We start from the raw sequence: 22913 nt of genomic DNA on the forward strand, positions 1-22913 counted from the left end.
CACCGAGATGCAGGCATTGACCCCAGCTCAGCCTGGGGTCTACGCAGATGCTGGGAACTAGAAACGTGGTTCTACCCCAGTCCTCATGGGCTTTCCTAGACCAGATAATTACGAGAGTAGTGATCAGAAGGCAGTGTTAGTAAGCGGTGCTGCCGGCTTTCCTGACGAGGGGGGTCCCTCCGAATGCTGCACCTCTGCCGAAGGCATCCTGGGAAACACAGCTTTCCTGGCTCTGTGGGCCAGGGCCTGACTATCCAGCAGGGTCTGTTCTGTGACCTGAAGCCTCAAGGCACAGCATAGGGTCGCAAGGGAGGGATGCAGCCTGTCTGCGTACCGTGCCAGGGACAAGGCTCATTTCTGTTTGCATAAAAGCTGGGGGGAGTGGGTAAGTGTGACTGTGGTGGGGGTGGCAATGTTGCACCCCGTAAAGCACAAGAGAGCACTGAGAGCCGCTGACACCGCAGCCCTGCTGGGGGGCCTGGGGGCCCAGCTTGATGACAGACAGCAGTGACCAAGCGTCTCCATGTGTATTCAGACCTTGGGCCATGAGACACAGATCTGTGCTGCTGTTGCACTGGTCCTTGCTGAAAGAAAAGTCTGCCTCCTCCCTCCAGAGATAGAAGATCCATGCTTTGGGTCAACATGAAGGGAACGTCTTATTGCCACCTGGAAGACAAATTTCTCACAACTCTCAAGTGCCAGTCACATGTTGAGTTGCTCACTGCAGACTCTGCCCTCCACAGTCCTCACTACTGGCCAGTCCCTGACTGTCTGTGTCCTGGCCCCCCTGGAGCTCACTGGAAGGCAGTGTAGGTGCCGCGGCAGGTCCAAAGCTCAGACTCCAGATTGTTATGTACCTGAATACTGCTCGTCACTGGGGAATGTGGAGGTGACAGTGCCAAGCTCCCCCCTGGAATGACTCACGCTGATGGTGAGGCCTCAGCACAAACAAGGCCATCATGTTCCAGGAGCAGAGCAGATCAGTGGCCTATGGATCCTGATGACTGGCTCTTGGAGGTGGAGACTCAACATGGCAGGCACCTCTGGGCAGGGGTGGAAGGTCTGGGGTGGGTACCCTTACAGTGCTGAGCACTGGCTGCTGGCTGTTTCCCACATCCCAGGGGGACTGGGGGCGAAGAGAAGGGAACGCTAGCCATAAAGGTGCTCACGTAAAGATGACCACAGCACTGAGAACCAGACAAGGTCACGTGGGTTCCTCTGGGGTACAGATCGCCACAGATGGCATCTACCAGCAGTTCCCCATGTGTACCCAATGGATCAACTGAGAAGAGAGTCCATGTCCTCTCTTCTCAAGCCCCAGCTGGCCACTGGACTTGTCTTTACCAAAAGACACAGGCAAGAGATGTCTCATGGCCTTATGAAGCTAGGTTAGCAGGGACACCCCACTGTGAGACAAGCTCCCTCCGTGTGAGGAAGACCAGACATTGTGAAGGCCATCCTGCTGTGGGGACGGTTACCCTACTCTCAGGAACGTCATTTACATGTGACAAGGGTCTCCCTGCTGTAAGGAAGGCCACCTCTATATGAGAAAGTCCATTCTGCTGTGTATCTATCAGTCATGCTGCTGGGTGTGCAACCACAAGGGGCCGCACTGATGTTCTGAGGGTAGTGGGGACCCTGGCACACTGCGCTGGCCTTCACCTGAAGTGTGGATGGCCCTGCCTTACACAGGGTAAGGCAGAACCTCCAAGAACCTGGAACATCACAGCACAGGACCCTCGAAGGGAAAAAGAAAGATCCCTTCAAGTTCAAAAGTTGTGTCTGCAGCAGATTTGTGATTCCCCTGTTGGTTTTCCACGCAACGATCAGACGCGTATTTTAACAGCCATTATAGGTCTAAGAGCAGCATTATTAGAACTTTGGCTTATGATCCCATGCTCTGTTTTCACATCACTCGAGAGACAAACACATTTAAAGTATTGTTAGCTCGAGCTTTGGATTCAAACGTACAAAGACATAATTCTGAGGCGTCAATAACTGAGGGGAGCGGGACCAGGCACATGGGAGCAGGATGTTCACAATGCATGCTACTGCGTGAGGCGAAACTGGTATAAACCACTTCAGGATGTTCTGTATAATTCCCATGGAAACTGCAGAGCGGAACAGAAATCGCACAAAAGGTAACAGGGAAAGAATCTACATTTGTACCATTAAAAAGCCACGTGACAGGTTTACCAGCAGAAGCGTCTGAAGAGGAAAAGGGTGTGTACGCGAAGACGGCAGTGGAAGCTGAGAAGAAACCGCACAGAGAAGATTAAAGAGACAACAAGCACCAGTGGCCTGAGGGACACCGAGGCAGGACAGCACACAGGTAATCCGATCCCCAGAGGAGGAGATGTGAAACATTTTTCAAATGTGATGGAACCCAAAAACCCACAAATATGAAAAGCTCAGCAGGCTGCAAGCAAAAGCAACAGGAAGAAAATGACACCACCCTAATCAAACTGTTCAAGATTCGTGATAAAGAGAAGAATCTTGAAGCAAACAGAATGAAGTTGTTACAGAGACTCAGACGCGGATTCCTCCTGGGGAATGACGCAAGTGAGGAGACACAGACACCCTTAGGGCACTAGCCTGTCAGCCTAGAGTTCTGAACTCCAGGGGAAATAAAGACATCATCAGGCGGCAGCGTGTGGAGAGATTCCATCTCCTATGAGTCACACTGTGAGAGGGTGAAGAAAACCGGAGAAAGAAAAATGGAGCATGGGAGTCTGTAGGCCTACGAATAAGCTTTCTACTTTAATTATCTTTTAAAACTATTTTATTAAGCCGGGTGGTGGTGGCGCACAACTTTAATCCTAGCATTTGAGAGGTAGAGGCAGGCAGATCTCTGTGAGTTCGAGGCCAGCCTGGTCAACAGAGTGAGTTTCTGGACAGCCAGAGCTACACAGAGAAACCCCGTCTTGAAAAACCCAAAAAAAATCAAAAACAAAAAATAAACAAAACCGTAACTATTTTATTATTATTAGTGTGTGTGCGTGTGCATATAGAGGTTCATCAGGCTTGCTGGGCAAAGGTTTTTACCTACTGAGCCATCTCATTGGCCCTTAATTAAATATCTTGATGTGAACATCAAACAACACACAGTTACAATGTATAAAAGTCAACAGAATGACAACAGCAGCAAGCATTGGAGTGCTGGTGTCAGAATACTACAAAGTTCCTTCAGATTTAAATTAGTTTCACTTGAATGTGAACTGAGGAGGTCACTCATCCATTATGTCTCATACATGCATGCATGTGAGTGTGTGTGTGTACACACGCACACACACACACACACACACACACACACACACACACACACAGTATAAATCCTGAAATGACCACAGAAATAAAATAACAAAGATTGACACAAAGTTAGAGCTAGCAAGCCAAACAATGAGTAAGTTACCGAATGAACAAAGAGTGACACAGAGTTATAGCTAGTAAAAAAGGAAGGAAATAAGAACCACAAAAATATTCAATGAACCCACAAAAAAGTCAGAAAAATATGAAAAGAAGGGATAAAGAATAGATGGTAGGAAGGGAAAAACTGTGTCTGTTCCAGGCTGGGTGGTGGTGGTGCATGCCTTTAATCCCAGCCCTTGGGAGGCAGAGGCAGGTGGATCTTCGTGAGTTTGAGGTCAGCTTGGTTTACAAAGTGAGCTCCAGGACAGCCAAAGCTACAGAGAAATCCTGTCTCGAAAAACAAAACAAAACAAAACAAAAAGCAGGCAAAAAGAAATGTATCTGTCCCAAAGAGTTCAGCTGGAACAAGAGGCTAAACACTCGGTTCAAAGGCAGAATCCATCAGACTGGGTAAATAAATCAGACCTGGCTACAAGCTGCCTGTGAGAAGTGACTCCAAACGTGAGGACATATGCAGGCTCAGAGCCACCACAGAGGCACCTGTCACAAGCAAGCTGGAGCACGGTGTGGGACAAAGCAGAGAAAGCAAGGGAAAGACCAGGTCAGAGGAGACTGCGGCCCCACGAGTACGCCAGCACAAGCATGTATGCACTGAACATCACAGCTCCAAACACGCAAAGCAAGGGAGAGAGAGATCAACACATGCTGGCAGATGTGTGGCTATAACTGGAGGTTTCAGCCTTCAGCCTCTCTCTCTCTCTCTGTGCATGCACACATATTTGATACTAGTAGACAAAGAACTAGGAAGTGTATATATGAGTTGGGAAACACTACCAACCAATGTCATCTTGACAACCACTGCCCTACACACAGCAGACTCTAATGCTCAAGTGGAATGCCCAGAAAGATAAGCCAAGTACTGGGTTACAAAATGAATTTTTTCAAAAACAAGTTTTAAAAGACTCAAGGCATGTAAAGTGTTTTCTCTTGACAGTAAAGGAATTAAATGAGAAACCATTACGAGAAAGATATCTGGAAAATTCTCCCATGGTTTGAAGCACAATTACACACTTCTAGCTTGGCCTTGCATTTCAATGTGCATTATGTCACATAGTTCTCCTAGCCACCTGGGATAGTGTGCCACCAAACTAAGTGCGGGATCAGAGACAGAGGGGCAATCTGGGTGTTTCTATCCTCACCTCAGCCGTGACAGCAGTGGCCTTAAGACCTTATATCTGTTTGTCTTTGGTGGCTTATCTCTTTTGAAAAGGGAGGAAATCACCATAGAAGGTGACCTGCAGATGCAAGGCTACCACTCCTGGAACTGGGTCTGGTGGTTTGCTCTTCCTAGTGACATGGGGCACAGGCCTGACTCTGTAGCCTGAAGAAACTACTCTGAGGTTGGAGCCCAGTAAGGCTGTGCCTGGAGTGCTGACACATACAGGCCCAGAACACAGATACAACAACTTCTTCCTACAAATCAAGAAAACTGCCAGTGGATAAACACATAAGCCATAGCAACCAGGCCACTGGCTGCAACAGCCACAGCTTCCGTAAAGCTAGCATTGACAGCTTCCACGGGGAATGTTTAAACTTGGCACAAACGATTCTCAGGCGTTCAGTAACCCTCGTCCAATTACAGCCCGAGAGAGCTGGTAGCGTGTCTCCCAGCTGCAACCAGAAGCAGGATCTGTTGGCTGGAGCCCCACACTCGGTGAGTCCTGGATGCAGGAGGAGGAAAGGTTGTGTTGGGCTCAGGTGTTGAGTTAGTGGGAGCAACTCCAGGCACCCGCCCCACACATGTGTGTCTGTATGAGCGCTGAGGGATGGATGAGGGATACTGGTCTGTACTGGATCATGAGACCTTGCTTGTCTAGGTCAGCCACGTATTTAAGAGCTAATGAGTTCTTGCCAGCACGGTGGTATACACCTTTAATCTCAGCACATGGGAGGTAGAGGCAGGCAGATCTGAGTTCAAGGCCAGCCTGGTCTACATAGGGACAGCCAGTCCTACACAGTGAGACCCTGTCTCAAAGCAAGAACAAGTTCTTGCAGTGCTGGGACACAAACAACCTCAGTACTCAGGAAGGAGCCTGGCACATGACCCGGGAGGTGCAGGAGCCAGAAGCTTGGCCTATAGGACTATTCCTGAAGGACAATAAGCAGCCTGGAGCCCTGCAGCTACTCACAGAAGCCTGGGAGGCAGCCAGGCCAGTGGGTGCTGGCTTGCAATCACCAGCCCCAGTACGGGGCCTTCCTGAGCCTTGGGTGAGGACGAAGAGAAGTGGGAGTGGCGGCTGGCAAGGCTGAGTGGCAGATGTCTCTGCCATGCTCGGTGCCTGAGGCTATGCCAGGATGGTCTGACAGGGACTGATGCCATTCATCCTCTGTTATCCTCACATATCATAGCTCCAGGAACAACCCCAGGGGCTTGCTCCTGCAAGAGCTGCAGACAGGGGCCCTTGGACCAAGGATGCACCAAGGTAGCATGGATCAAGTGCAAAGGGATGTTCCATATTACAGAGGACGGCTCTCTGTGTGTTTGTGGCCTGTAGCCCAGCCTATAAGGTAAGTGGTTTCTCTTGCTCAGGTGCCCATCCAGTCAGCGATGCCACCACTTGCAGTTGGGCAAGGGAAAGTGTCTAGTGCTGACCAGCAAGAGAAAACAGACGCTGAATTGGTACCGAGAAGGTCTGTTAAGTAGAAAAACAGAGTCCGGAGTCCTGACCTCCCGGTGGAGCAGGAACCTCTCTCCAGCGGACACACTCTACAGACAGCCACAATCCATAAGCCATGGGGGCCTAGGCCTGAGGCCAGGAGGCTGAGCTCTTTGGATGGGAACCCAGTGGGTGTTCCTGTGGGTCTTGGGGATTGGAGCTTGTGGGTCTTGGTGCAGTGTCACCAAGCCTGAGCTCGTGGAGGGCTGCAATTCGTGTCTTGAGGTGAAAGGATGAGATAGAGAGATGGCATGAAAACCCCCCAAATCTCCAGCAACAGAATCAAACTTATCCCTTAAACATGTGTGTGACCTGTCTTCAGATGACAGCCCCACCCCAACGCCTGTCCATAGCTGAGGCAGTCAGTGGTTCTTAAGGGCTGATGCCACCATTCAGAATGCTTCCTATTTATTTATTTATTGCATGTGCAAACGCCACAGTGCACATGGAGTTCCGAGGACAAGCTGAGGGATTTTGGGTTCTGGGGATTGAACTCGAGTTGTCAGACTTGCTGGCAAGCACCTTTATCCACTGGGTTGGAACTTCTATAACTCAGGTTTCAGAAATGCTCTGTGGTGTAAGCACCTCATGCTGTTGCTTCCTGAGCTCTTGGAAGCAGCAGTCTGCTTAAAAGAATCAAAGATACGACTTGGGCCTTCATGTGCCCACAGGGCTTTGCCAGGTACAGGCCATTCTATGGAGCCAGGGTCCCGAGAATCATATTGACAGCTGACTTCCCCAAGTCTTTGTGAGCACCAACCTTGCACTCAATAACCAAGAGAGATGATAAGATGACAGTGGGCCCTGCAGGGAGGTAGTGGCGAGTGTGGAGACACAAATATCCCTCCAACCACTGCTCAGGTTAAGAGGAAACAGATTACCACAGGGGAAGAAACAGCCTCAGCCCAGCCGACTATGTGCTCCTAGATCACATGGGCCAGCTTTATCCGACTGGAGCCCTCCCGTTCCTCAGTTACAACTGCCCAGTAGGCTTCCTGGGCTGTGGGGGCAGCTATAAAAACAGCAAAAGTATTCTGTGTGAGAGCTCTCTCCTTTCCATGATGCATCCCTCCCATCTCTGCTGAGGGACTGGCAGATGGCATCTTCAGGCTGAGATGCCCCAGCTCCCAGTACAGGGGAAGCATCTGAGACACATGCCCACACCTAAGTACTTGGCACCTGAAGGATTAGTGCCATCCTCGCTGCAACCTGGGGCCATCGTTCCCATCTTTAGAGATAGGAAACCTACACAGGAAATGAAGCCTCCTACTCTCAAGAGAGAGAGGAGAAACTATAGCAATGCTGAACAAAGCTGCCTGTGGGCACAGACTCCATCCCTAGTTAGAGAAATGGAGGAGCAGGGAGAAAGCTGCAAGGCTCAGGTCCTCAGGTTCATGCTACAGGCTGTCCATCACCTGCATCAGGTGCAGGCATGTTACAGAACACAGAAGGAGACATGCAGGGATGTGCACTGACACACTATGGACTTTGCCCAGCCTGCCAGTTCCCAGGCATAATCATGGAACCCATGTTGTGCTGACCATGGTGGAGGTGACATCAGCTGCTCCTACCATGGGCTTGACACTCTAACTTAAAACCAAGTAACACGGCACAAAGGCTTCCTTTGTGCATGCCGAGGCTGCGGGGCTTCACCAATAATAGGAGCTGAAAGTGATTTATTTCCCTGGATTAAAGGTCAGCTCAGCAAAGCCACAGTGCAAACTTCTATTACCTCATTCATGTTGCCCTGAGCAAGGCAGGGGAAGGAAGGGGAGAGAAAGAAAATGAGGAGGGGTGGGCAGGGACAGGCAGTGAGAGGGAGAGACAGATCAGGGGAAGAAGGAGACTGAGAAGGGGGAAGAGGAGAGAAAAACAGAGAGAGGCAAGTACAGTCTGCTGTGGGGGACTGTGGTCAGGCCAGGACATCTTCCAACAGCTCGGTGGATCAAAAGGCAGCCCTCCTTGCTAAACTTTAGCTGGGAGGCGGCAGGGTGAAGCTTTTCTACAAGTGACGTGCTCAACACTGAATGTGAATGTGAGAAATGGAACCGTTCTGCTGTAGAAACGTTTGGTCAGAGGCGAATGCACAAATGTAGCTGGTTCCCCGTTGCTCTAACGGACACAGTGTGTTTCAGACACCTGAGTGCAAGACACAGTTGCTATGGGTGATCTGTATTTATAGCTCCACCAGCAAGTGCTGCAGGCCATGGCATCTCACGGCATCTTCTGGATGCTGCACACAGTGGTCTATGACTGTCATGCTGTGCGCAGGGCTCTGGGCATCTTTGGCAGGGTTTCCAGATGCTGCTCCAGCAGAGGACATGCTCAGAGAGGCTGTCAGCATGGAGCTGAGCTCCAGGGTCTGTACAACGGTGACCAGTGCTCACAGCAGCCACCTTGTGTGAGCCGCAATTGAGTACTGCATTGCCGTAAGTAGCGGGGCACAGGGACCCACCAGTGTTTTCCAGGCTATAGAACACACGATCTGTGAAGCCACACGGCATGTCCTCTACCGCCCAGGGATGGGGTGTCTGATATCAAGCAGAAGATCATGTGGAGAATTTCATGGGTCGGTGTGGCTGCTGGTGGGCTGGGCTTAGAGCTAGGACATCATGATATGGAAAGAATGTTAAGATCACCAGCTTAGCGTCCTTTTAACCCTCCAATGGTGTGTGAGTGACAGATGCTCCAGAGAAACCATCATCCTGGTCATGAATGACAGGATCCTCCCTAATGCTGTGAAGCTGAACTACAGCACATGGTCAGCTGTGACACCTATGGACCACCGGTACTCTTCAATGTGCTGTCTATGTAGAAGGCTGGTTGTAACCCTATGCTTCCAACAGGACACAGCCTTGTCATGGTCAAGGGGTTTCTTTACTTGGTCTTTGTCCAGACTCCAGGCCCACAGCTCCTGAAACCCCTACAATGGGTGGCAGTGGCGGTAAGATATCTGCTGTCCACAATAAATCCATGTGATACCACTCTGGGTGAGGTTGGTCAGAGATTCCTGTCACGGGTTTTCTGTTCACTAGACCCAGAGTCACTGCAGACCCTAGGGTCAGTGCTGGAGTTGGCCATGATCCAGCAGTGAGTTCTTTAGCCATGCCCATACCATGAAGAGGCCCGGATGCTCAAGTCAGGATGCTCAAGTTTCAAGACTAATGACTCAGCAGGAACCAGGGAGACCACGTCTCTTCTCTTTGGCCTTTCCCAAATGTACACTTCACAATAAACAGAATCCCAACAAAGTGTCCCCAATTCTGTGAGCTGATCTACACGCCATTTGATTGAACATACTGTGGGAACCCCAGGGGCTGTGTCTCTGGATGCAGTTAGGTTGGGACTACGGTAATCCAGAGCTCAATCACTGCAGTTTAACCCATCCGTAAGCGTTGATTCCACAAGGCCTGGCCTGGCACTGGCAAGGACCTGCCCATAGGCACAGATGCACCCTCTCTGCCTGCCCATGTCCCTGCAAGGCTGAGATGGAAGATCTGCCCTTGATATGATTTTGCCTGACTCCAACTAAGCCTTCCTTCCCTAGCCTCCATGGCTACCTGTGAACTACAGTACCAAAACACAAGTGCAGATGCCCACGTGGACAGTCAGCACAAACGATGTAAGGTCTAACCATACAGTTTGCCTCCGGTTCAGCTGGATGCCAACCGTGGAGCCTGAGGAAACACAGCTTAGAGACAAGGCTCTGTGTGGTGGCCCACTGGGGAGAGACTACCCCATCCTGTCGGGAGGGTCTTCTCCCCATTACCCTCTCATATCACAGTCCAGGGCAGTTGGGTCTGGCTCTATTCCAAAGCCAGTCATTCTCAGCTCTGGCCTAGGTGGCAGTAGCCCCCTCCTTGATGCTGGGGACTTGACAGGTGCCCTCTGCCTCTCCTCAAGCATACTTTGCCATGCTTAGGTCAAGCCTTTAGCAGGAAGAATTAGATCTGGGGCAATTTCCAGCGTCTCTAGGCTGGCTAGTGGCACACCCCTTCCATTGGTCACACTTGGACAGAACACCAGCCTGTCAACTTGACCCATAAGATGAAGGGCGCCTTCCCCCACCTGGCCCATCATAATCCAAAGCAGCCAGTAGGCTCAGAACCTTCACCAATCAGAGTGCAGCAAAGGCCAGGGGGCTTCTATGGACGTGGTCCATGCCTCATATGTGCTTGGCCAGGCCCTGAGGAAGGGGACAGAGAACCTGAGATGCTTCAGCTCTTGAGGGGGCCCGGGGTTTTACGAGATGCATGGTGCAGGACATATGGATGAAAACACAGGCTCTAGTATGCGGTTCTGCAGAACAGACCTCACGTGGCTTTGTGTCAAGGAGACACTGATGCATCAGTTCCCCATGAACTCTGCATCCAGACGGTTCCTGGGCTTGCCAATGCTAGCCTGCAGGTGACCTGTGTTCATAGCACTGACACCCACCATGCTGTGTGGGCGTGGAACCATCTTAGTGAGATGCTGCTCCCTGAGGGACAAGGGCAGCCCAGCTTCACTGACAGGCTCTGAGCCCTATCCTCTGTGCCATGGCCTGTATGTGCAATAGCTTGTTGCATACAGTCAGCCACTCATTCTAATGGACGCTCTCCTGACAGTGCAAGGTCGAATGTGCCTTCTCTCTGGCACTTACAGAAGCTGGAAATCCCACCATAGGAAAGAGAAGATTGTGGGGTCCCTAGTCAAGCAGAGACAGGATTTCTGGGATAGATGGGGGATGATGGCATGCAGACTCCCAAGACCTTAAAAAGTGAAGTCTAGACATCCTGGTTAACCGCAAGCAGACAGTGCATCCCTCCAGCTGATGGACAGCAATGAGCACATAGCGGAGCAGCTGCACGTGTTAGTGTCTTCAGCGGTTAGAGGACTTTAGTGTCCAGACTCAGTACTAAAATATGACAAAGGTAGAAACTGGTACCCACAGCTCTCAGCGGGGAGAAGGCAGTAACTAACTGCGAGTCTCCAGCAGTGGGCAGTGTGGGCTGGGGCAGGGAGAAGAAAGGAATGAGACACACACAGGATTTCCAGTTCTCCTGGCTAGGGTCATGGGCAGATGGACATCACCACAGTGCCATGTGCCCTTGGAGTAATTTGCAGTTTGAAGCTGTTTCTGACCTCATCTCCGAAACAAGTACATGGGCATCTGTAAGGGCAGGCTGTTTTGAGGGCCAGAGACCTGGCCAAGGGTCCATGTTGCCCCGGTGCCTGGGATAGCCATCTTTGGGAGAACAAGCACAGCAGAAGGTGTGGAGCAGCCTCACCCTGCACCTGCAGGAGAGATGCAGCCAGAGCTGCAGCTCCCAGGATGGGACTTAGCCTGGCCTAGAGAAAAAGAGAACCAGATAACCAGAGGAAACCAGCCCAGCAGTAGGAGACACTTTATAGGCCACCTGGTGACCCAACCCTGCCCTGGAGACAGCAAGGATGCTCACTTCTGAGAGCAGTGCACAGCTTCAGCCACAGCCAGATCTGTGCTCACCTCGTAGTGGAAGTCCATGCAGGTCAGGTCCAGCCAGCACTTGTCCCCACGGATCTTGATTAGGCCCTGCAGAGAGGCAAGACAGAGGATAGCATCAATCATGGGCTAGAGGTTGAGATACAAAGACCCCAAACAGGATTTACTTCTGGGGATGAGAAGTGATCCATCCCCAAGGGCAAGGTCGCTGTGCTTTAAAGAATAAGGGAGGGGTCTATTTCTGTGGGAAGTATTCCAAGTCCAAACAGCTTTCTGAGAAGCACCTGCAGGCTCCTTCTGAGGACTAAAAGCCAGCATGCTCTCAGCAGGAATGGCATCCTCTACACAGTCAGTGCCCGGGTCATTTTGGGATGGTATGTTGGGGATGGAGCCCAGAGCCTCACCTATTTTCAGCAATCACTAAACTGCACTCATGGACTATTCTGTAATTTCTTTAAAACCATTCTTAGGGAGTTAGGAAGATAGCTCACTTAGTAAAGTGCTTGTTGGACAAGCACAGGAATCCGAGTCCAATGCTCAGAATCCACATAAAAAGCTGGCCAATGGTGATGTTGGGAAGGGGGAGACAGATAGATGCTGGCCAGCCAGTCTAGCCTACTCAGTGAGCGTCAAGCCAATGAGGCATCCTGTCTCAAAGGAGGTAGATGGCATTCCTGAGGATGCCACTCGAGGTTGTCCTAGGGGCAGGATGTGTGTGCAACCTCACACAGACATGTACCAACATGGAGAGAGAGAGAGAGAGAGAGAGAGAGAGAGAGAGAGAGAGAGAGAGAAAAGAAAAAAGCAAAGGGGCTGAGGAGACAGCTCAGGGGGAAAGTGCCTACAGCACAGCATTAGGATCTGAAGTTGGATCCTCAACATTCACACCCAGGATCTGGTGCAGTGATGTCCATCTGTGATGCCAGCTCTGAGATCCTGGAAGGCTCCGCAACTAGCTAAGCTAATTGGTGAGATGAGTAAGAGATGGTAGCTTAGAAAAATAAGGTGTAGTGTGACAGAAAGTACCCCATACCAACCAGCACGTCTGAGTACTCTCTTCTCCCCCAGCATTCACCTCAACACAGACCTGTACACACACCACACGCAGACAATACGACGCTATTACAATAACACAGTTGTGCCTTTAATGAAATAACTGAATGAATCCAAAGGTTCAGATCTCACACTGCAGATACCCAGGACATCATCAAGGGAAGACCTGTCAGCACCCCCAAAGGTTTAAAAGTTTCAGTGGGGGATGGAAATGTGTGGCCACACCCATGAGAGATGTCCATGGGAAGCCCAGGCTCAGGCTGGCAGTCTCCCCATGAGCCCATGGAATGTGCCCAGCGCTGAGGATACTGGGCACCGCAGGGAAACGTTTCCAGGGGGCCTTCTGTGAGTCAGACGAGCCCTTGGGCGGAGCAGCTGAGAGGGGGAGTAGACAGGTCCTCACGGCTCTGTCTCAGTCATCTCCATGTTCTGCCGACGTGTATCACCTGGGCCTGTCCACCTTCTCTTAAAGCCAGGGTCAGGTGCCTTGCTTGTAAATCAGGAGCAACTATCCATGAAAGAACTAAAATCTTAGCTTGAGATACAGAAATTCAACTCCAATTTCTGTCATTTCCACACTAGCTGAGGGAGAAGGCGAGGAAATGCCTCAGAGAAAATAACCCAGCCTTCTGAGATGGTAATTCCTGTAGCTACAACTGTCCTGGAAAGTTCCTTTGGTTCCACCCAACACTACCCATCACTACCCATCACACATTTATATATCATCCATCCAACAACCATTTATCCACCATCCATCTACTTGACTCATCATCCACTACCCACACACCACCCATTCACTTATCCATCATCAGATCACCTATCATTCACCTGCTCATTATCATCTATCCATCCAGCTATCCATTCACCCACGACCCACCCACCGTCTATCCACACACCTTCACCCAATCACCCACCCATCAATCACCAGTCCATCTACCATCAATCTACCACAAGCTCACAGACTGGACTGAGTGCTAGTGAGGTCTAGGTAGGCACAGAAGACACACCCTAGTGCAGGAGGGAGAAGAGGCAGGTCCAACAGAGATGCAGAGAGCAAAGGGCCAAAAGGGTATTAAAGTTCTTATGACAAAGTGGCAGAGAAGTGATGTATAAAAAACCAAAATTTTATTTCTCAGTATGGGGATTGAAAATCCAAAGTGAAGGAGCATGACTGGGTCTATCAAGGGTCCACTTCTGTGTTGTAGACAACTAGCCTCCCATGTTAGCCTCACAGGGTGGAGAGATGGTGAAGGACTCTTCTGGGGACTCTGATCAGGGGACTCATAATATTCACAACAGCGCCCTCACTGAGACCAGGAGATGTGAGCCCCCTACTCACATCATCTCACTAGGGATTAGGATTTGAACTTGCAAGCGGATGATGGGGTGACAGAGACAGCTTGGGAGAGGGTGTGCTGATTAGTTTTATATCAGCTTGACACAAGCTAGTATCATTTTTGAAAGCCGAAGCCTCAATTGAGAAAATCCCTTCACCAGAATGGCCCACAGTGCACTTTCTTGGCTAAAGATTGATGTGTGAAGGCGCAGATCACTGTGGGCAGTGCCATTCCTGGGCTGGTTGTCCTGGGTGCGCTAAGAAAGCAGGCTGAGCAAGCCATGAAGAGCCAGTCAGTAAGCAGCACTCTCTGTAGCTTCTGCATTAATTTCTACCACCAGGTTCCCACCCAGCTTGAGTTCCTTCTGATGTCCCTCAGTGATGGACTCTTATCTCCAAGTGTAAGATTAAATAAACCCTTTCCTCCCCAGACTGCTTTTAGTCACGGTGTTTTATCCCAGAAACCGACCCCTAAGTGTGGTATTCCTGGAGAGGCCAGGGGCTGCCATGGGAGAATGGGAGAACGGCCTGAGGATGCTGGGATGGTGGGTGGGAGGCTCGCTAGCGACTTGTGTGTCTGGAGCAGACAGGAAAATGAGAGGTCCCAGAGAACCTAGACCAGGACATGGGTGGGGAGTGTGAGGTTCACTAGAGACAGCAGGTGGCACTTACTATGCCATAGTAGGCTGCTCAGAAAGCCCATGATCCACGGGGAGGCCACAAGATTGGGCCCAGACATCTCAGCAAGGCTGGGACTACCGTCCACTAGCTGAACGGGCTAGTCTGGGCCTCCTAACAGAGGGACTAACGAAAGCTGGCACACTGAAGTCATGCTAACCAGCACCTTCCCAGACACGCTGAGAAGACCACCTTCTCCCTCCTCCCATGGGGAGGATGTGGGACAGCTGAGAGTCTCAGCAGGAGCTGGTGGCACATAAGTTGCCTGTTCAGTCCTCCGACTGATGTGGGGTCAGCAGTGGCCTCTGCAGCTAGCCAAGCAAGGTAATCTGGGCAGTGTGGGGTTGTGTGGGAAGAGAGACATGTCTAGTCCTAGACACACTCACAGAGGGAGACCAGGACACGGTGAGTGGGAGATCTGATATGAATGCCAAAAGGGGCTGTGGCCACATAGAGATGCTGGCCTGAGTCGTCCCCCACCCGCAGACTCCCCCAAGAACAGTGTTCAAATGTAGCCACCGACACCCAGGAGACAGGGTGAGCTTAGCTCAGAACCTAGGGGAACACGTGAGTACTCACACCAGGGTCATGTGTGACACTACTAATGGGTGCCTGCTGGTGAAGTCTGGCTTTAAAGGGAGCACTCTGTTCAGAAGCAATGTCTCCAGGGTGTCATAGGCCCCACAGGGCTCCCAGCAATCCTGACGCCACAGGGGAGCTGTGCGCACTGCAGGGAGCTGAACTGTGCACTGCCTCTTGGGAGCACTCTATTTAAAGCCTCTCTGGATGAGTTACTCTGACAACCGAGCTACCTCTTGGGAAACGAAAACACTCAGACTGTAAGCTCTGTGGCTGGCATCCAGTGGAAGTCCTGTCCTGTACAGCCACGGTCACGTGAACGTGGCGCTGCTAGGTAGTCTGTCTGTCTGGTGCCTGGACCCTCCCAGCTCCACACGACTCTGCTCTGTGTGTCCGTCAAGTGGAAGCCCTGGCAGCTGACAAAGCGCACCTACTGCGCAGGGAAGTCGGTGCCACCGTGAGGGCTAACCTCGGCACCCACCGTGAGGGCTAACCTCGGCACCCATGAGCTGCGCCACGCTCTGCATCCCTCAGAACCTGAGCGAGAGGGACTCTTTGGAGACTCACACCAGGAAAAGACGAAAAAAACAAAATAATTAAAATGTCACTCAAATGCGAAGCTGAGATGAGACACTTAGAAACCTGAGGCATTCTTGGGGAGCGGAGGGCGTTCGAGCTCCTCCCATCCACTCGCTCCTGCTGCAGATGTCAGCCTTCCCACGGGTCTTTCTTTCAGAGTGTCAGAGGAACAAAGCCTTCTTTGAGCCTTTTTCAGCCCAAAATTAATTTAAGAAAAAAAATGGCACAGACGGGTCTTAGCATGCCAGACCGAGAGGGAGCCGAGTGACCTTCAGTCTCCTATGGCCCCCGCTTTCAGCCTGGGAAGAAGAACAAGATGCTGGAATGTTCCAGGCGGATGTAAGATACCTGGGCCTCACAGTGAGTGGGGACGAGTGTGTCCCTGTCCAGAGGCTCCCGATCGCAATTCTGCTTCATAAAAGCTCCCACTTGGCCATGGAAACCACACCAGGAGAGCCGCAGCACGAATCTGCTTTGGATGCCTAACCCTCTGGCTTGGTGTAAAAGGCCTGAGGTCTAAAGTCCCTTTGTATTCCCTCAAGAGTTTGATGGGATTGAGAGCTATGTTGGCATCTCAAAGGCAGCTAGGTATGGGGCACTGGGCATCTGGTGGGACCACTCCTTGCTTGCTAGAGCTGAATTCCTGATGGGAACGCCCATGAGCTCTGTATGTTGTGCTAGGGGGGACACATCACATGTCAGCACTGGAGGGATTGTGCCCATTCAATCTCAAGTCCCCTGTCACATGCGATGTAAGTGCAGGCTCTACAGCTTCTTGAAAAGTTTTTGTGACACTTCCAACCAAACACTTCTCTAGACCCACTGTCTCCAGACATGGAGGGCACAGCCCGCAGTCCCCCTACTTGGAGAGTGGTACCTACCATTCCCAACCTGGGCCAGCAGCACTCATGGACACAGTGGGTTACTGAATGAGCTCCAGGCTGCAGACCTGCAGGCCTCTCCTGGCTCAGCTCTGTCCCGCACAGGAAGCGCTGCTATGGAGAGGTGGCAGATCCCGAAGGGCAAGCCCAGTGTTTGAGACCCTTGGCGGCACTGAGAGTGTGGTCAATGGGGCACTCCAATGAAGGCGCCCTGGGCTCTGCACTGTGATGGCAAAGCTTTTCCCTTGCTATCACGATCACCTGCTCGGTGTGTACTCGGCACTGGGATGACTTGGGATCAGAGAGACCTGGGGCATGATGACCACACCTGGCACTTCCAGGCTGGAAAGGAGCTCCTACAACCATCAGGGCAGGCCCATCTGTTTGTGCAAGAACTGAGAAAATGCAGCCTCCAAGCAAACAGTGGCCACGTGATACCAGGTTGTGTGTGTGTGTGTGTGTGTGTGTGTGACAGATGGGCCCAGGACACAGTCCCTAGATGGTAGAGGAGACAGGTGTGCTATAAGCCTCAGTTTAGCAAAGTTCAGGGCAGCGCAGAGCTAGGCAAAGCGTGCAGTTTTACATTCTGAGAACCTTCAGCAAAAACCTAGTTCAAAATGTCAGAGGCGGTTAGGGTTAGGGTTAGTCCATAGGACTAGAGCCATCCTGGCATGGCTAGGTCGGGCCAGAGCCAGAGTACACCAAGCCCTGGACACCTACGGACTTACAGTGTGGTTTCACCAAAATACCACTACCACACATCTCAAACAGACTCCTGGTCTAAGAGGTTAACTGGAAGGTGTGTGTGAAAACAGTAACTATTTCTACTATAGCAATCTGCCTCTCTGTGAACTCATTTTCCCTTCTGGAAGCTTCCGGGCCCCTCTTACCTACTAACCCCTGCAGATTCACTAGTTTTCCTGACAACTCTCGGGACGGGTCCGATTCACTGTCTCCTTGTTGTCAAGCAACATGTGATTCAATAGCATCCTGCCTCCTGCATCCACATGGTCTGCACATGTGTGTGTGGAGGACACAGCCTGATAAAAAAAATACCCAAACAAACAAAAACCACTTGAGAGGAGACATGAGTAGAGCTGCAAAGTTTTTGCCCTGCGCCCTTTGAAAAGCCACAATACCTATGCGTGCTAACCTTTGATGGACTGCTAGGAAGGAGTGAGAGGGGTCTGCAAAGCTCTTGGCTGTGCCGGGGTTGGGTGCTTTTTAAAGCCCCTGAGGGTCATGAGCTGTGTGAGACAAACAGTGGTTGAATGGGAACCCAAAGAGGATGCCAGGGGCCGGCCTGGGACAGCTATATGAAAGGACTGCAATTGGGGATCAAAGGTCATGACACAGGAGACATGGGGTCCAAAGATTCCCGCGATGTCTCTGAGCAGAGTCAGAGGTCAGCCCTTCTGAGTATCCTGGGGGCTGATGGGCAGGCAGGAAGAAAAGCCCCCTTTCTCTAGCTCTGCCTACGCTAATGCAATAAAGCCAATTAGAATGATTGCTCTCATTTCGGAGTTAGGATGCCCAGGACGAGGGAAATGGCAGGGACATCCGTTTCATTCGGCCTTCACAGGCACACTCTGCATTCCAGCATTTATTTCATTATATTTAATACGATTTTACCAGCGGCACTCCAACGCTGAGAAAGAGCCCGGCAACTTCAAAGCCTGTTTTTGTCTCGGTTCCCTAGCACCGGCTCTTCTCTGCTACCGATGTCTCCACCCTGCTCGCTAGCTGTTCAGAGCCGCCCACAAGCCCACACTTCCGTGGCCTGAGCATCCTCTCCTGAAGCATCCTGGGGGCGGTACATGCTAACATGGAAACTGCTTTTAAAATTATCCTGGCTCATCCCGTTCAGAACAGTCACTGGGCCTGTCGACATTAGCACAGCCTCCTCCTGGCTAACGGGGACTTGGTTTTGTAGCAGTCCTGGGGTCCTCACCTCCCACAACCTGGGGCTTCAGGCTGAGTGGCCCTGCTTTGGAAGCAGACATGAAAAATGACCGACAGGAAAATATCCGAGTTTCTCTGTATGCTACACATCTAGGCCCCACAACACACTCTGTCTAGACGGGCCTCATCCAGGGCTGACCAGGGGCAGCTGGGTGTCTCTATGACTCCTGTCTACTCTTGGGATCTGTTGGCTTTCTGTAGCAGTTGCTGAGTAAGCTTTTGGATCAGGCTGGACAATGTTTAGAACATCTTGGACACACCGCAGGCAACCCTGGGGCCGTCTCTTGCTTCAACAGGAGCTGCTCTATGGTCAGTCCTATTGGCTGGCTCTTTCCTTCCAGAATGTATTTCCCACTCAATGCTCAGAGTCACTTGCCTGCATCCCCTCCCACTCACCGCCCACATCTTCTCTGGCCACCTCTGCTCCGTGCCGAGTTGTCTTGGCTCTGAGAGGTCTCCTTTTGGCCCTAAGTCCCATGTGGCTTCTTAGATGCTGCTAGTAGGCAAGACCTATGGCCACTTTCAAGGAACATCTGCCTGGCTACTTCAAGCTGGTACAGCTGCCCTTTGTGTCCTGCTCAAGTCCTCTACCTGATGGCCACTAAGTCCCCTTTCCTGCTTTTTTGACATACAACATAACAGACTATGGTAGTTTGAAGGTAAATGGCCCTATAATATCATAGGGAGTGCACTATTAGGAGGTGTGGCTTTGTTGGAGTGGGTGTGGCCTTGTTGGAGGAAGTGTGGGGGTGGGCTTTGAAGTTTCCTATGCTGAGGATACTGCCCAGTGAGTCAGTTGACTTCCTCTTTCCTGCAGGATGTGGGACTCTCGGTTATTCCTCCAGCATCAAGTCTGCCTGCGTGCCACCAGCTCCCCACCATGATGATAATGGACTGAACCTCTGAAACGATAAGCAGGTCTCAATTAAATGTTTTCCTTATAAGAGATGCCATGGATGCTGAGTGGTGGTGGCTCACGCCTTTAATCCCAGCATTCAGGAGGCAGAGACAGGAGGGTTTCTGTGAGTTCAAGGGCAGCCTGGTCTACAGAACGAGTTCCAGAACAGGTACCAAAGTCACAGAGAAACCCTGTCTTGAAAAACAAAACAAAAATGAGTTGCTGTGGTCATGGTGTCTCTTGACAGCAATAAAAACCCTAAGACACAGGCTCACTCATCAACACAAGGCACGTGATGCCAGGCTGCACCTCACAGCGACCTGCGTATGAGCAGGCTTATTACCTGCTCTGACGATAGAAGGCTGTGCTATGGTTTACGTGAAACATATTCACATATTACATATGTCCAGGTCACTGGCAGGAATCCGGCAGCCTGACAGGGCATGTCCATCCCCAGAAAGATTTCTCTACGATTCCTTTCTGGTCAGTTTTATGCCTTATCTACCACAAAGAAATCATAGACTAGCTCGATGGTCCTGCCTGGCCAGGGAACGTCCCCTGAAGGATACTGACTCCAGGGAGCTCCCATCTGCCTGCTGGACACTGTGGATTTTAGTAGTGACCATGCAGCCACCTTCCTTTGTGTGCTGCTCTTCTCTGTCATCATAAATTCCTCGGTTCCTAACAGATGGGCACATGGACGTCTCCAGTATCTGCTCATTCTGAGCAAAATTACAGGACACCCACAGCCCTGGGCCCAGAGGACACATGCCTAGGGGTAGGTGGAATGGCTGTCCAAGGGCAGCTACACATACCCCGGAACAGGAACTTCTGTCACAGCTGATATTACTATGTTGTTCTTATCCTTTCTAAGAGGTGTGGTCTCTCTTAGCTTCCCACACACTCATCGGTGAATCTCGTACCTTCCTTTGCAAAGAAAACACACATGCCTTTTGCTCACGTTTCTATGGTTGCAATGTGTGCTCTATATGTTGTATGTCAAAATTGTGTGCTCCAAATGTTCTCCCAGACTATGGTTTCCCGGCTCACTTTCCCAGGAAGCCTTTTAGTATAACTTCTCAACATTTTTTCAGTGCACACACACAATCACTCCAACACTGTCTGTGATGACTTTGCTTTCCCCTCAGCTTGCCAGTGCTCCAAATGGGTGCCCATGAAGAGCAGAGGATGAGATTTGTTCTTGGACTCCGCTTTCCCAACGTAGGTCATTAGCATACTTCAGCTTTAAGGTGAGCCCTAAAAGTCAGCATAACCCTCTAATTCTGTTCTTTTTTTAAAAAAGATCCTCTGTATTTTCATACGCAATTCAGAATCAGGGAGTTGGATATTGATCACCTTGAATCTGTAGGTAGAACTGGGCAAGCCAGATGCAATACTGAGTCTTTCTGATCTATGAACATGGTCTGTCTCTCCATTTATAATATTTGAAATTCCCTTTGGCCCCAGGACAGATTTTAAAACGCACATCTTAGACACCCTTAAAGTTTTACTATGAGGCTTCTGAGGGGCTTTGTTACAATAGATAACACCCTCAATTTTTTATTTTGAAATGGCTTGTTAACAGGTTATGAAATATTGGGCTGGAGGGATGGCTCAGTGGCTAAGATAACTGGCTGCTTTCCCAGGGGCAGGGGTCCAATTCTCAGCAGCCACATGATAGCTAACAACCATCTGTAACACTAGTTCTGGGATCTGATGCCCTCTTCTGGCCTCCTTCAGCATTGCACATACACGGCACAGACATACGTGCAGGCAAAACACCCATATATATAAAAAAAAATCTTAAAAAATATATGATGTCAACCTTGCACTCTAAAGCCTCACATTCATTTTAACAGTTGTTTCTTCAATTCATTTCCTTCCTTCCTTCTTCCCAAGTGGTTGAGAGGCAGGGGAGTAAAGGGACAGTCAAGGCCTACATTGGCCTTGAACTACAAGTTGAAGATGACCTTGAACTCTTGACGCACAACCTCCACCTTCTGAGTGCTGAGATTAGGTGCAAACCACGCTCAGTTTTCACTGTGTTTTCTAAATGCACAATCATATCTGTGGATTATAACTTAATTTCTTCTTTTCCAAACTTGATGCCTAATACACTCTGAAGGAGTGGTCATGAGAACAGGCACCCTGCCACCTCTGACCTCATACATGCTTTTACGCTTTTTTGTTTGTTCTTGAGAGCTTGAGAGTGTTTCTCTGTGTGTCTAGGTTGTCTTGGTACTCACTCTGTAGATCATGCTGGCCTCAGCTCAGAGATCCTCCTGTCACCACATCCAGCTTGCTTTCTTTCTCTCTCTCTCTCTTTCTAAGACTAGGTATCTATCTATCTATCTATCTATCTATCTATCTATCTATCTATCTATCTATCTATCTATCTATCGCCTAGGCTTCAGTCTCCTAGGTGCTTGGATTACAGTCAAGTTGTAATTGTGTGTTAATTTTTTTAATTTGTTGTGATGATAAAATGGCCTTTTATCTCTATTTTGTTACTGTACCAAATGACATAAATTTATTTTTAAAAGTTACCCTGTGCCTTTTTATTCACCGACCAATCTTGACTGGCTCCTTTGTGAGGGCTCTGGGCTCTGGTCTTTGTTTCTGCAGGTCCTCATTAGGTCTAGGGTCGCTGCTGTGCTGGTTGCACGAGGGACTTGGACTACAACTCCTGCAGTATTTTCTAAAGCTTCAGCGTAGGACTGCTGCTATTTCCTCCTGAAATGTCTGACGGTTCACCCGGGAAGCCAGCTGGGGAAGGATTCTTTCTGCAATGGCTTTTCTTCTCTTACTTTTAATTCAATGTCTTTAACAGACACAAAACTCTCCAGGTTTCCTGCTTCCTTTGTCTTGGTTTTGGTGGCTGCATTTGTCAAGGAATCTGCCTGTCTCATCTGAGCTGTCAAATCTGCAGGCCTAGAGCTCTTGTGACTTCCCAGGTGACCCGCAGCAGCATTTCCAACACACATGCCGACCCGTGTGTGTGTGTGTGTGTGTGTGTGTGTGTGTGTGTGTGTTTGTGTGTGTGTGTGCCTTCTCAGGAAGTGTTGGTCACGTGCTGGCTGCTGCTCAGTTTTGACCCGGAAACTATTGATTAAGCAGGATTCTGTCTTTACTTCAGATGATGCCATTTCCTGTGTGTGAGGAGCAACAGAGGGTCCCACCTGTAGGCGCTGTAGTGAGGCCCAAGCACACAGGATTGGAGGGCAAGGCACATACACATGGTGGTGGTCAAGACTGCCTCTACTACCAATGAGGAAACTGAAGCCGAATGGGTAGTGTTTTCATCACTGTTTTCCACAGCCTGTGGACTGGGAACACCTCAACATGAGACACAGAATGCCAATCCTCACAGCACTGCAGATACTTAGCCTTGGTCTCT

General features: G+C 50.3%; 1 protein-coding gene across 1 annotated transcript in view; it reads right to left on the minus strand.

Annotated features, from left to right (window-relative positions):
- Positions 1–22913, minus strand: part of Lmf1 (lipase maturation factor 1) — a 91419-nt gene that overhangs the window by 16649 nt on the left and 51857 nt on the right. The window contains 1 exon segment of the mRNA XM_087910750.1: positions 11575–11640. Within this exon segment, the coding sequence (XP_087766876.1) occupies positions 11575–11640 (66 nt within the window).

The sequence above is a fragment of the Myodes glareolus genome, chromosome 9, assembly GCF_982192425.1.
Source record: "Myodes glareolus chromosome 9, mMyoGla1.1, whole genome shotgun sequence".
Taxonomy (NCBI): domain Eukaryota; kingdom Metazoa; phylum Chordata; class Mammalia; order Rodentia; family Cricetidae; genus Myodes; species Myodes glareolus.